Here is a 13,263-nt window from a genome sequence, read left to right on the forward strand (position 1 = left end):
AAAGGATATCGAAACAAGTTTTGAGTTAGCACTCTACTCTGTACTGCAAATAAAGTGACCAGGCACATCTCCTACTCACCCAGCTGTCTCCAAGCTTTCTCCAAAATGAACTGTGACAGACAACTATTTCTTTCATTCTTAAACAAAATTCAAGCACTGAAAAAATGTACATGTCCACCTTAGTTCTCAGGCCCAGGTAATCAGGATGCTCAGGACAAGTATTACTTTTATGTGTGTGTCTCTTTCGTGTTCCTTTCAAAGGCAAAGGGGGTCTTCCTGTGTCATGGGTATGCAGTGGCCGTCTCGTGATGCAAAGACATCTTAAAAATATAGGCCCATAAAAGGAGGTACAGTGGAGCTACATCTTCTTTGGGCAGAAAGGTTTTAAGGTCAGGGCATGGGGCTAAAATTGCCTGTAGTCAAATTATACCTGAAAATCCTATGGGCTAGTGTCACATTTGAAATAAAGCCAGTATGGATGTTAATTTCTTTGAGAACCAATTGAAGCAATGACTTGTGTTTACCAGCCAACCAACCTCATTGCCATCCAGTCAATTACGACTCATAGCAGCCCTGTAGGACAGAGTAGAACCACCCACCCCTCGGGTTTCCAATGAGTGGCTGGTGGATTCCAACTGCCGGCCTTTGGGTTAGCAGCTAAACACTTAGCCACTTGTGCCACCAGGGCTCCAAAAGTAACTGAAGCTGCCGAAACCCGGGATTGAACCAGGGGCCTTTAGATCTTCAGTCTAACGCTCCCCCAGCTGAACTATTTCAGCTACCTGACTTGTGTTTAGGTACCATATTATGGATAAATACATATGAAAACAAAACGTATCTCTCAGAACAGAGATTCTCAGGCAACGAATGGTCGGTCTCCAGGATCTGAGATTGTTGCTACAACTAGCAACTCCCATCTTCCATCCAATGCCCAGTTCTGGCAGGTGAAATCACTTGTACTGTTTATACAAATCTTTCCCTTTGAATCAAGTGTGGGCCATTGAGTTTGCACAATTAAACGCATACCATCTCTACCCTGCCTTTTGGGGCTAGGTAGGACAATGTGTCACATGTCCTGGACACTGCTGTGAAGTGTTTTCTTTTTTGGGCTCCTCATAAGAACCAACCCATCAATAACAAAAGCAGAAGAAATCATGTGTACCTTATCGGTAAGAAACTTTGCCTTGTTTCTCTGACGTCTTGCAAGGTGCTGATCATATAATTGAGCCAGCTTGGCTGCCAAAACATGCTCTCGGCTGAAGCAGGGGTGGTGAGTGAATATTAACCCTACAATGTCAATGTCCAATTGGAAATTGCCAGGAGGGTCTCCAGCTCCAATCATATGCGGACTATTGCTGACATATTTTACCGCCTGTCAAAGAGAGCAGAGTATGGGGGGACACTGTTAAAGCACTTACTCCAGAAGGATTTTCTAACCTGCAAGGGGAAAACAGTCAGATACAAAGCACGTCCTACCCACCTGGTCAAACCAGGTAGAAGGTGCTGGATTACCTCTTTTCAGACTTTACGGGCCTGCTCTTTTCTGAACATTTGAAAAGTGAAAAGAAAGACAAAAAAGTAAGAATAGAAACCATTTCACTCTTGCTTTCCTGTGCCTTTTAGGTTTCATTTCTCTGTTAAGTCATACTTCCGATCTTTATCATACGGACTATCCTGTTTTGTGAAATCTTGGGTGTTGTAGCTGAAGACCTTGGAACTCTTTTCAGGAGAGAAGCATTAGATTTTAGTCCAGACCAACAGTTTTTTGGATCATAGATATATCCTGATGTGACTAAAATTTAAAAACATACGGAGAAATTTTTATTCTGTTGGCAGCAGAAAAAGACCAACTTTTACTTATCTGCATTTCCTGCAGGTGCCTAGTTTTCCTGGGAGGGAAGGACGTTAGTATGTAAATAACAGAGGCAGAGGAAGGCGGAACAGCTGAACTGACTGTGTGGGGGAAAACAGAGGGGAATTTTCCAGTGAGAATTTATTGGATTATTGGTGTGCAGATTGTCAGGTAAACCTCTCCCTCTTCCTGTCTCTCTTCCCCCCTCCTTCCCTCCCTCTCGTAAAATATTCAAGGTATTCTACATTGATAACTACTGCTTTTGTGTGAATACAGTGTTTGAGGTTGGTGAGCTCAAAGGTGAAAGGGAGACGTCTGGGATATTCTTTGATTTTCCGCCTTCATTTATCCTCCTTGTTAGAGACACTGACTACAGTCAGGATGGGGTGGTTGGAGACAAATCCTTCTATCCTTCCCTTTTGCAGAGATGAATTCTGGAAGCTATAGGTGTTGTTTAGAAAATGATGATATAAGATTTCTGGGCACAAGTGTGTGATTTACAAGTTATGAGGTTAAATGGAAGTTGCAAAAACTCTAGCAAGCATATAAGATTCTACCCTTAATAACAGGGATTGTGAGGATGGCACAGGACCAGGTAGTGTTTCATTCTGTTGTGCATAGGGTCGCTGTGGGTTGGAATCTGCTCGATGGTACCTGACATCAACAACGTTAACAAATTGTGGGTAACGTGTCCAGTAATCTCTTCATTTAATTCTACATAGAATATTGTAAAGATGCTGGATTTGGGCCAGAAGCCTTGGATTCTAGCTCTGACACTACCTTTAACTCACCCTAGGATCTTGGGCAAGTCACCACACAGCTCTGGGTCTCTATTTCTTCATCTGTAGAAATGAGATTTCCTAGGTGGTGCCAGTGGTTAATGTACTTGGCTGCTAACCAAAAGGCTGGCGGTTCGAGTCTGCCTAAGGTACCTGGGCATCTACTTCTGAAAAATCAGCCTGTGAAAACCCTGCAGAACACAGCTCTGATCTGACATACATGGAGTTGCAGTGAGTCAGGGTAGACTCAGTGGCAACTGGGGAAAAAAAAAAAAGGCAATGAGATGCTGAGAGAAAAGCTTCAATTAGCATTGAGCAGATCACTAGGCATCTTAACACAACACTTAGCATATGTCATTTCATTTCTTCAATAGAGATTAACAAATGTGCACAATGTGGTAAGGCCTGTCCTCACCCAGCAGTCAGTTTAGAGGGGAAGACAGCCCTGGGATCTGGTCTTTTACAACACAGGCAGAAAGGACAAAGCCTGAGAGGTGAAGAGGGAGCTACAGAAGCCCAGAGGAGGGAGTCCATCTTACAAATCCCGTGATCATGAGATTCTGACATTCTTCCCCATAAAACTAAAGAACAGACAAGGGGAATGTGGGCAAGAGTTTAAGGTTCACATTGTGTGTGTAAGAACGTGTACACGTGTATAGAAACATGTTCATATTTGTTTTACAGTGTGGTCTGCTTTACAGTTATGATTAGTCTGCAAAATAGCTTCCAATTTTTGCATTTTTGTTGCTGGGTGCTGTCACGTCGATTCCAACTCAGCAATCCCATGTGACAGATTAGAACTGTCCATAGGGCTTTCTAGGCTGTAATCTTTAAGGAAGCAGATCACCAAGTCTTTCTCCCTGAGAGCTGCTGGGTGGGTTTGAACCAGTGACTTTTTGGTTGGCCGTTGAGTGATTAACTGTTGTGCCACCAGGGCTCCTTATTTTGTGTTTATAGTAAAGCATGTGTATGTGAGTCTTCATTTACCAGTAAATCCGCTCTTCTGTTGTGTTTGTCGTCTGCTTCATTCCCATATTCGCAGGTAAGGATATATGAACCGATTTCTTTTTAGCCATTCAATTTCATACTTTGTGTTTCAGGATTAATAGACTATTAATGTATATTTAGGACTCATGATTTCCTTTAGGGCCCCAGTATAGTGCATACTACATTTATATTAACAAAATCACAAGTTTTATCCTATAAAATAATAACATTCAATCCAACTTGAATGTGAAGACCTACAGATTTTTTTCTGTTTTAAAAATGTCCTTGTAAAATTAGGATGTGTTTATAAATCTGGCAGACTTGGATAGGAATGGATCGATACTCTCTTTGTTACCTACTGAAATACTCTGAATTGAACCTCCACTTGGGTTTAGAGGGAGGAAAGAACACTCCTGTGTATGGGTCATACTCCACTGATATTTTATATTTTATGAAAGCCCTAAGTAGCTTTGTATGGATTTGTTCTGATTATCAATAGCCTTACACTTTGGACCGCAATAATGGAAACCCATTTCTTTTCTCTTTGATTCCAGTAAAAATATTTACTTGTAACATGCATTAGTGTGAGAAGTTTTTAATCTGCATGTGGCCACTACGAGCCTTATGACTCCCCAAATTACCTGGGTTAGTGAAAAACTTTCCACCTTACAAAGACATCTAGAAATCAACATCAGTCCATAGACTTCACAGAACATTCCTCTATGATTGCTTTGCTCCTGCTTGTTCTTGCCTTGCCCTTCCTCTTACCATCTGACTCTGGAGTCATGAGATCACTCAGGGTGTGGATCTCAGGTCCTGTCTTGTACTCCTCTTGGTATGGGTAAGTAACGTTGGTGGCATGATTCTGTTTACTTGTCATGTAGCCTACAGCACCTGTACTTTGCATTTCCTTCCCAAATCTGTATTAGCTCATATTCCAAAAATTGCTGATGTCTTTTCCTGAAGCTCAGTTCAACCAAGTATAAAAGGCTTCCAGGACTCCTTTTTTGAGATCACTTAAAAGACCCTGACTCTCTTCCTACTAGGGAGAAAGAAAGAACTGGTTCTTGTCTGTCTTTTTATTGTGTCTCTTCTTTCTTATACACTAAGAATGATTATGAAAACAATAGCAACAATTTCTCCCTAGAAGACATAATGGAGCATGTTATTTTAATTTTGAAATTGCTTTGATTCTTCAGTCTTCAACTGAAAACTGGAAACCAACACACTCAGAAGTGAGGCATATGGGTTATCTGTTGGTGACTCAGCATGTGCAGAGATGCGTGCCCAAAGGAGAAAAAGATTAAAAAGTACAGAAAAATAATAATTATTGGTGGGATTGAAATAGGATTTCTACATTTGCCCTGGGAAAATGATAGCAGCAGAGCCCAGAGAGCTATCGTTCAGGTTGACCCTGGGAAGCTTTCTAATCGCCCACTGTTATGGATTGAATTGTGTTCCCCTGGCCCCCCCAAAATCTGTGTTGGAATCCTAACCCCTCTACCTGTGGATGCAATCTCATTTGCAAATAAAGTTTTCTTTGTTATGTTAATGCATCCATATCAGTGTAGGATGTGTTCCAAACCTAATCACTGCTGAGTTAAAAGGAGTCACATAGACACAGAAAGAAGCAAGCACGAATGGGTGTGTGTGTCGGGGGCAGGAATAAATGCCACATGAGGATGACAAGGCACTGGGAATGCTGGAGCTAAATAAGCTGAGACAAGGATCTCCCCCCAGAAAGGACAGAGAGAGCCTTCCCCATAACCAGTGCCCTGAATTCAGACTTCTAGCCACCTCAACTGTGAGAAAATAAACTTCTGTTTGTTAAAGTCACCCACTTGTGGTATTTTTGTTTCTGCGGCACTAGCTAACTAAGACACCCATCTGTGAACAGGCCATATCTCCTGGACGGGAGGTGGGGACACATGAACCCATTTACAACTGACAAGAGTTCTCGTTGGTACTGATGATGTGAACCATGGGAAAAAGCATGATCCCTTTCCTCTGGACCCTCTCATGGGTCATGACCTCTAACACGTGGGGAATTCGGACCTGCCTGCAGTAGGAGAGAAGAGGCCAGTCAACACTAAAGGAGAAACAGAGAAAAGAGAGGTGGGGAGAGACCTGCCAGCACTGAGTCCCTGGTCCCAGCCCCTGACCCTTGGTTTCTAAAGCTCCTCCTTCAGCTGTCTGATTTGTCCCAAGATCCTTCCCTGTTTCGTGAGTCACTGAGTTGCCTCTTTGCTTAAGCTAGTTGGCATTGGGCTATAATACAGTAGGCGACCAATGCTCCTGTGGTAAACTGAAGAGAATGGCAGAAGGGGAAAGTAGCGATTTTATCGGGTGGTAAAGCCCAGGAAGGGGCCCCTGGTGGTATGGTGGTTAAGCACTCAGCTGCTAGCCGAAAGGTTAGTGGCTAGAGCTGACCAGCTGCTCTGTGGGAGAAAGGTGCAGCAGTCTGCTCCTGTGAAGATTACAGCCCTGGAAACACTATGGTGGCAGTTTTACTCTGGCCTGTAGGGTCGCTGTGAGTCATAATTGACTTGACGGCAATGGGTTTGGTTTGGTTTCAAGCACAGGACCGGTGTTTGGTGCTGCTGTACCTAGGGTCACTCTGAGTCAGAGCCGACGCGACGGCACCTGACAACAACAAAAACACAGCTAACAAGGAGGTTGGAATCAGGACAAATTCCTCAAATTAGTATGCAGTTTTGAAAAGGGGAGACTCCTAGCTGTATGTCCCCCCAGGAACGCTATGCTGACTTCTAATCATAATGCCTCTATCATTAGATTATATTTCCCTCTCCCCACATTAGGCACAAAGCATTTTTAAGGCCAAGTTCAAGTGCTGCTACTTCTGTACCCTCAGAGTTTACCATCGCTAAGAATATAGTAGACTTTCCATTAAGGATTGAAAGAATAAAAATGAAAGGAAGGGAGGGAGGAGGGAGGAAGAGAGAGGAGGAGAGAAGGGAGAGGCAGGATGACAGTGGCGATTGGGACTGCTTTTAGATTTGGCTTAGTTTCCTTTTAACCAGTTGCCGTCGAGAAGATTCTGACTCAGGGCGACCCAGTGTGTGTCAGATTAGAACTGTGCGTGATAGAGTTTTCCGTGGCTGATTTTTCAGATGTAGATCACCAGGCCTTTCTTCTGAGGTACCTCTGGGTGGACTTGAACCTCCAGTCTTTTGGTTAACAGCTGAAAGTGTTAACAGTTAACACCCAGGGACTCCTAGCTTTCTCTTAAAACAAAACCAAACAAAGCAAAGCAAAACAAAACAAAAACCAAACCCATTGCCACCGAGTCGATTCTGACTCATAGTGACCCTATGAGACAGAAGAGAATTGCCCCATAGGCTTTCACAAGGCTGTAATCTTGACGGGAGCAGACTGTCACGTCTTCCTCCTGCAGAGTGGCTGGCAGGCTCGAACTGCGGACTATTCAGTTAGCAGCTGAGCACTTAACCACTGTGCCACCAGGGCTCAGTTTGCTCTCAAGATGTACTAAACTGCTTTCTTTATCTTTTGAGTCTTAACTCTTTTCTTTGCACTATATCTAATCTCTTTTCGTTATTTCTCTTTCATGGTCTCTAAATAGGTTCTGAATTTAAGGAAAGCAGAATATTTACTTTTAAAAATGACTTTCTCCACTCCCCCACCCCATGCCTTGATAATTATTGTTTTTTGTCACTAGTGCTGAAATGTTACACATTTAAAATTACATGGGGTTTTGGAAGGAGCTGAGCCTTGCTCAGTGAACTCAGAAGTCACAGCCCACCAGAAAAGCAATAGCTGTGTAATTAAATGAGGGCGGGCAGCTCTGTGTTCAGCAACAGCCAGTATGGACCGAGCCTCTGTTCTAAGCACTTATGTGTATTATCTCATTCAGTCTTCACAGCAATCCTAGGAGGTAGATACCAAGTATTATGATGCCCATTTTACAGATGAAGAAACTGAACCACAGAGATTGAAGTCCTGGCCCAGGTTTACCAGTGAATAGTAAAGCCAGGATTCAAATCAGGCAGTTTGGTACCAGAGCTTAGGAAAACCCAGTAAGAAGGACTTGCAGGATAGTAAACCTGCAGTTACATTAACAAATGGATAACGCGTGGGAAACAGTCTTGCAGTGTATGTGAGATGACAGAGAGAAAAGAGGGCAAAAGAAGAAAAATAAAGGCAGCTGACCTGGATCTGGGTGGCACAAAGAGGGAGCCCTGGTGGTGCAGTGGTTAAAGCACTCAGCTGCTAACTGAAAAGTCGGTGGTTTGAACCCACCAGCTACCCCAGGAAAAAGATGTGGAAGGCTGCTTCTGTAAAGATTTACAGCCTTGGAAACCCTACGGGGCAGCTCTGCTCTGTCCCGCAGGGTCACTAGGGGTTGGAATCAACTCGATGGCAGTGGGTTTGGTTTTGATTTGGCACAAACAGTTAAGTGCTTAGCTGCTAACCAAAAGGATGGAGGTTTGAGTCCGCCTAGAGGCACCTTGGAAACCCTGGCTGCTAACCAAAAGGACGGCAATTCAAATCCACCAGGTGCTCCTTGGAAACTGTGGGGCAGTTCTACTCTGTCCCATAGAATTGTTATGAGTCGTAAGTGACTTGGAAACCCTGGCCGCTAACCAAAAGGACGGCAATTCAAATCCACCAGGCGCTCCTTGGAAACTGTGGGGCAGTTCTACTCTGTCCCATAGAATTGTTGTGAGTCGTAAGTGACTTGATGGCAGTGGGTTTTTATTTTTTTGGTTTAGAGATACCTTAGGAAGGCCTGGCAATCTACTCCTGAAAAATCAGCCATTGCAAACGCTATGGAGCACAGTTCTCCTCTGACACACATGAGCTTGCCATGAGTCAGAATGGACTCGAGGGCAACTAATCTGGTTTGGTTTAATCTGGATATGCAAATAAAGATGCTGATTTAGCCATTCCTGACTAGGACAATTTTTTCTTGTGTAAGAAGGGATTAGGTGGACAAAGCCAGACTCACTCATATCATACACCTGTTGTTTGTTCTTTATGTGTAAGAATGAATTAAAAACCACAAAAACGAATCAAGGTAGAATGAAGAGAATCGAGGGCCTCAAGCTATTCAAAAAGAGAAGGACTTTCAAGCAAATCCACGCATAAAAAATGGGTACAGGATTACCTTTTTATATACCATTTCCAGCTCTGCCTTAATATTCTGCTCCTGTTTTAGCGCTGGTGATCTTGCTGGAAATGGCTTGACGGGGTTTGGCAGTGCCAGGATTCTGCCGTCATCTCCAAACCACCCCCTCCCCTGAAAATCAAGAAGAGGGAAGGGCAACATTTTCTTCTAATTGGAGGGAAAATAGTCTACAAAATAAACAATGTTAGAGAAAAATTCTATGTCAGTATACACAGTTCATGGACTTCCCTCCCCTCTATCCCGGGCCCTGGTAGAACTTTCAAAGTCTCTGTTTCCGTTAGAAATCAAGACTTCACTAATATCCTTCACAATGAATTTAAGATGTAGTCCCTCCCCCACCAAAAAAAAAGCTTAAGAAAAAGCTTAAAAATGAGTACTCAAGAAAAAATTAAGTTCTCCTCGTTAAAGAGTAAAAGGAAAAACCGCAGGAGAAAAAACTGAAATGGAGAAAATTGTATCTAGGAATGTTACAAATTTCCGTAAGTTGGGGAAAGATTGCCAATATTTGATTTAGTAGGAGAAGCACTGACCTAGTTAGTGGTAAGTGGTTTTTAGCAGTTGAGAGGTTGGATTGTTTGAGCGTCAATAAATGTCAATAAATAATTGACACAGTTAAGAACAACGAACCACCTTATGAGACACTCTCAAGGGGAAAGGGACGGTGGGTGCAATGGCTGCCCCATCAGGCAAAGAGCCTTTGTGAAGATTGCATGTGGGTCACACTTGGGAGCGCAAACGCTTACGGGCTCCTGCGTCAGCAATCTGTTCTCCATGATGTTCTGGTTTGTGCGGGGCACCTCTGGCCTCTCCCCAATGTAAAGGCCTTCATCTTCCAGGAATCTGGGCTGCACGTTCTCGGGAAGCTTTTTATAGGTAGGAACTGGATAGTTCACAAACAAATGAAAGAAACATTAGCGTCAACCTAAACGTTCCAAACTGGGATCTGATGAATAAAAACAACCAGCAGAAATTTGTGTTCTTGAGACTCCAAACTTAATTAATTTCTAGAACCCGAACCAAGAAGAAGACAAATGCATTTACTTACAACGTCATATTGTAGAATCCTGGATTTAAGGGATAACATCTAAATAATTCAGCACCTAACTCACCAGTGTGGTCTAGAGAGAGGAGTGTAACATTCAAATCAAAGGACTTAGGTCAAATTCCAGCTCTATTGCTTGTTAGCTGAGTGAATTTGGACCAGACATGTGACTTCTTTGGACTCCTTTCTTCTGTACAGAAGGGATAATGTTCATATACTTCACTGGGTTCTTGGGAGAATTAAATAAGGTGAAGTATGAGAAAATGCTTTGTAAATTAAAAAGTTACTTGAACAAGCATGATCACTACCTCATTTTTGCATTCACTTGCTATTTCATTCATAGAATAAATCTTTACTGGTCTCCTGTGCCAGGCACTTCCTGGGTTTGGGATTCAGCAAGGCCACTGCTGTCTTGGAGCTTAGATTCTAGTGGGGGCAACAGGGAGCAACAGCAAACAAAGATCAACACAAGATCATTTCAGAGAGTGATGCTGCTGTTGTTGTTAGTTGCTGTCAAGTTGGCCGCAACTCCTGGAGACCTTATGCATAACAGAATGAAATGTTGCCCGGTCCAGGGCCATCTTCACGATCATTGCTATGTTTGAGTCGATTGTTGTGTCTGTTCTGTCAATCTGTCTCATTGAGGGTTTCCCTCATTTTCGATGACGCTCTACTTTGCCAAACATGATATCCTTTTCTAGCAATCGGTCTTTCCTGATGATGTATCCAGAGTAAGTGAGCCGACATATCTCCATCCTCACTCCTAAGGAGCATTCTGCCTGTATTTCTTCTAAGACTGATTTGTTTGCGCTCTGGCAGTCCATGATATATTCAGTATTCTTTACTAACACTCTGGTTCAAATGCAGCAGTTCTTCTTCCGTCTTCCTTATTCATTGTCCAGCTCCTCACGCATATGAGGGGATTGAAAAGCCCATGGCTTGGGTCAGGTGCACCTTAGTCCTCAAAGTGACATCTTTGCTTTTTAAGATTTTAAAGAGGTCTTTTTTTTTTTGGCAGCAGATTTACCCAATGCAATGCGTCATTTCATAAGTGCTATGAAGAAAATGCACAGGTGATAGTAACTTAGGGAGGGCAGGTGCTGTGAAGAAAACCTTGTCCCATGAGGTGATATTGCACTGGCACCTGGAAGTTGAGAGGGAAGGAGCCAGTGATGGACAAGGGTATCGGCCCAAGGGAACAGCAGACACTAAGGACTGGGAGTATTTGGGAAACAGAAAGAAACATCCAGAATGCTGCGGTGTCGTGAGCAGGGGTGGTGCCTGGAGATGAGGCTAGGGGTGGGCACGAGTGAGCGCATGGAGAGCCTTGCAGGTCGGGAGAGGAGACTGGATTCTTCTGGAGTGTGGTGAGACCCACTGAGGGGCTCTAGGCTGGTGAGTGACCTGAGTGGTTGTAGAGTTCTACAACCACCCCTGGGCTTGCTGCATGCAGAGTGGCTAGAGAAGAGATACGGGGAGAAGCTGGGAGATGCTGACCTGGGAGGGTCATGATGTAATTTGGGAATTAATGACTAAAGGTAGTGACTTGTTTTTGTTTCATAATTATGCCCCTCTTGCTGTTAGTTGCTGTCTACTCAGTGCAGACTCATGGCGACCTTGTGTGTAACAGAACAAAACGTTGCCTGGTCCTGCGCCACCCCATCTTCGTATCTTTGTATGTTTGAGTCCATTGTTACGGCTATTATATCTCACCCTAGACCATGCGAAATCCCTGAACATATTAACTTAATAGTCTGTGACCACCAGGACACTCTGCCACCTCTATGCATCCATGAAAAACAACTAAAGCCACTATTCCTGGAAAAACAGAGCCCTGGACCCTCAGAAAACATGCAGCAAACTATTGTTCTACTCTTCCTTCTGTTTCACACCCCTCCACTGATATGTCTAAACTTCAGTTCATCACTAATCCAGGGGCCCTCAAAATTTTCAATTGAAACGTTTGTGAGCGCTTAACATATGTACAAACCCACTAAAAATATGTATATTTATTATATATGTGGTATTATACATACAAAGATAAATTAGGAACCAAAACCAAAAACTTTTTGCTGTCAAGTTGATTCCGACTCATAGCGACCCTATACGACAGGGTGGAACCACCCCATATGGTTTCCAAGGAGCGAAGGGTGGATTCGAACTGCCAACCTTTTTGTTAGCAGCCGAGTGTTAACCACTGCACCACCAGGGCTCCTCACTGTAAGTAGTCTACTTCAAAACATGTGCTTTTTTTTTTTTCCCCAATGGTTTCCCCATATGCATATAGAATAACTGCCAGGAATAAACCTTATGTTTTAATTTCTTTGAGTTTTGTTATTTTTTTAACACTTGGAACGTATATGATTCAAAATAACCTATTAAAATGAAACAGTAATTTATTCTTGATTCAACATTTAATTGGAATTCAGATAGAACATGAGAAATGAATATGAAATCCATGTCCAAAATTCTATCAAGATGTACCTGCTCCCTCCCCCTCTTCCCAACTTGAAGCAGGGATAGTAAAATAAGCCCAGACCCCCCTAGCAACCTGAGGCTGGCTCTGTTACAGGATTGATGCATTCTGCAGTTTTATATGTTAACTGCTGTAACTGCGTGATCATGGTACCCCTCAGGCATTCTCAGGAGGAAAGGAGATTCCAGGAAAAAAAAAAAAAAAAAAAGGCAAGGGAAACCCAGTATGCAAAGGAAGCAAAGAGCAGTAACTGGGAGCTAATCACACGGCCCCAACTCCAGTACCCTGCCATTTCCTAAAAGCAAAGGAGCCCTGGCCAGTCTAATCTCAGGTCTCACACAGAGACCTGGTCACTGATTTGATGAAGGGGCTCCTAGAGCAGCCTAGGATTTTCTGCTGTTCTATCAATAAGTATTTGTTGAATGGATATTTTTCCATATTCTGTGTTTTTTGTCCACCACCCATGTGTCTGTTTGTCATACTGTGGTGGATAGCATGTTGCTATGATGCTGGAAGCTATGAGACCAGTATTCCAAACACCAGCGGGTTAGCCGACGGTGGACAGGTTTCAGTGGACTTCCAGGCTAAGACTGATGAGGAAGAAAGGCCTGGCAATCTATTTCCAAAAATTAGTCAATGAAAACCCTATGGGTCACAAGAGACCAATGTCCCACATAGTTCTGGAAGATGAGCCCCCTAGGTTGGAAGGCACTCAATATACACAGTGGCTGCAACAATGGACTTGAGTGTAGCAACGACCATGAAGATGATACAGGACCAGGCAGTGTTTTATTCTATTGTGTTTGGGGTCACCACGAGTCTGAGCTGACTCGATGGCAACTAACAGCAATAACAACATGTTTTTTTCTTTGAAAATATTTCTTGATTATTAAATCACATTAAAAACTGGAATCATTTATGGAAACTAGGTATCCTTATACACCATCCACCATTCCTTTG

The 13,263-nt window shown here is 43.1% G+C and overlaps 1 protein-coding gene and 1 non-coding gene across 2 annotated transcripts in view; both read right to left on the reverse strand.

The window, feature by feature from the left end:
• CC2D2A (coiled-coil and C2 domain containing 2A) overlaps positions 1–13,263 on the reverse strand; it is a 128,081-nt gene that overhangs the window by 79,413 nt on the left and 35,405 nt on the right. Inside the window, exons 7-9 of the mRNA XM_003411277.4 lie at positions 9,529–9,665; positions 8,765–8,896; positions 1,163–1,372 (exon numbers count right to left, since the gene is read on the reverse strand). Coding sequence (XP_003411325.2) covers positions 1,163–1,372; positions 8,765–8,896; positions 9,529–9,665 — 479 coding nt within the window. The remainder of the gene's footprint in view (positions 1–1,162; positions 1,373–8,764; positions 8,897–9,528; positions 9,666–13,263) is intronic.
• TRNAF-GAA (transfer RNA phenylalanine (anticodon GAA)) lies at positions 707–779 on the reverse strand. Its single transcript has one exon. It is a non-coding gene; the product is annotated as a tRNA-Phe (tRNA).

This window comes from Loxodonta africana, chromosome 5 (genome assembly GCF_030014295.1).
Source record: "Loxodonta africana isolate mLoxAfr1 chromosome 5, mLoxAfr1.hap2, whole genome shotgun sequence".
Taxonomy (NCBI): Eukaryota; Metazoa; Chordata; class Mammalia; order Proboscidea; family Elephantidae; genus Loxodonta; species Loxodonta africana.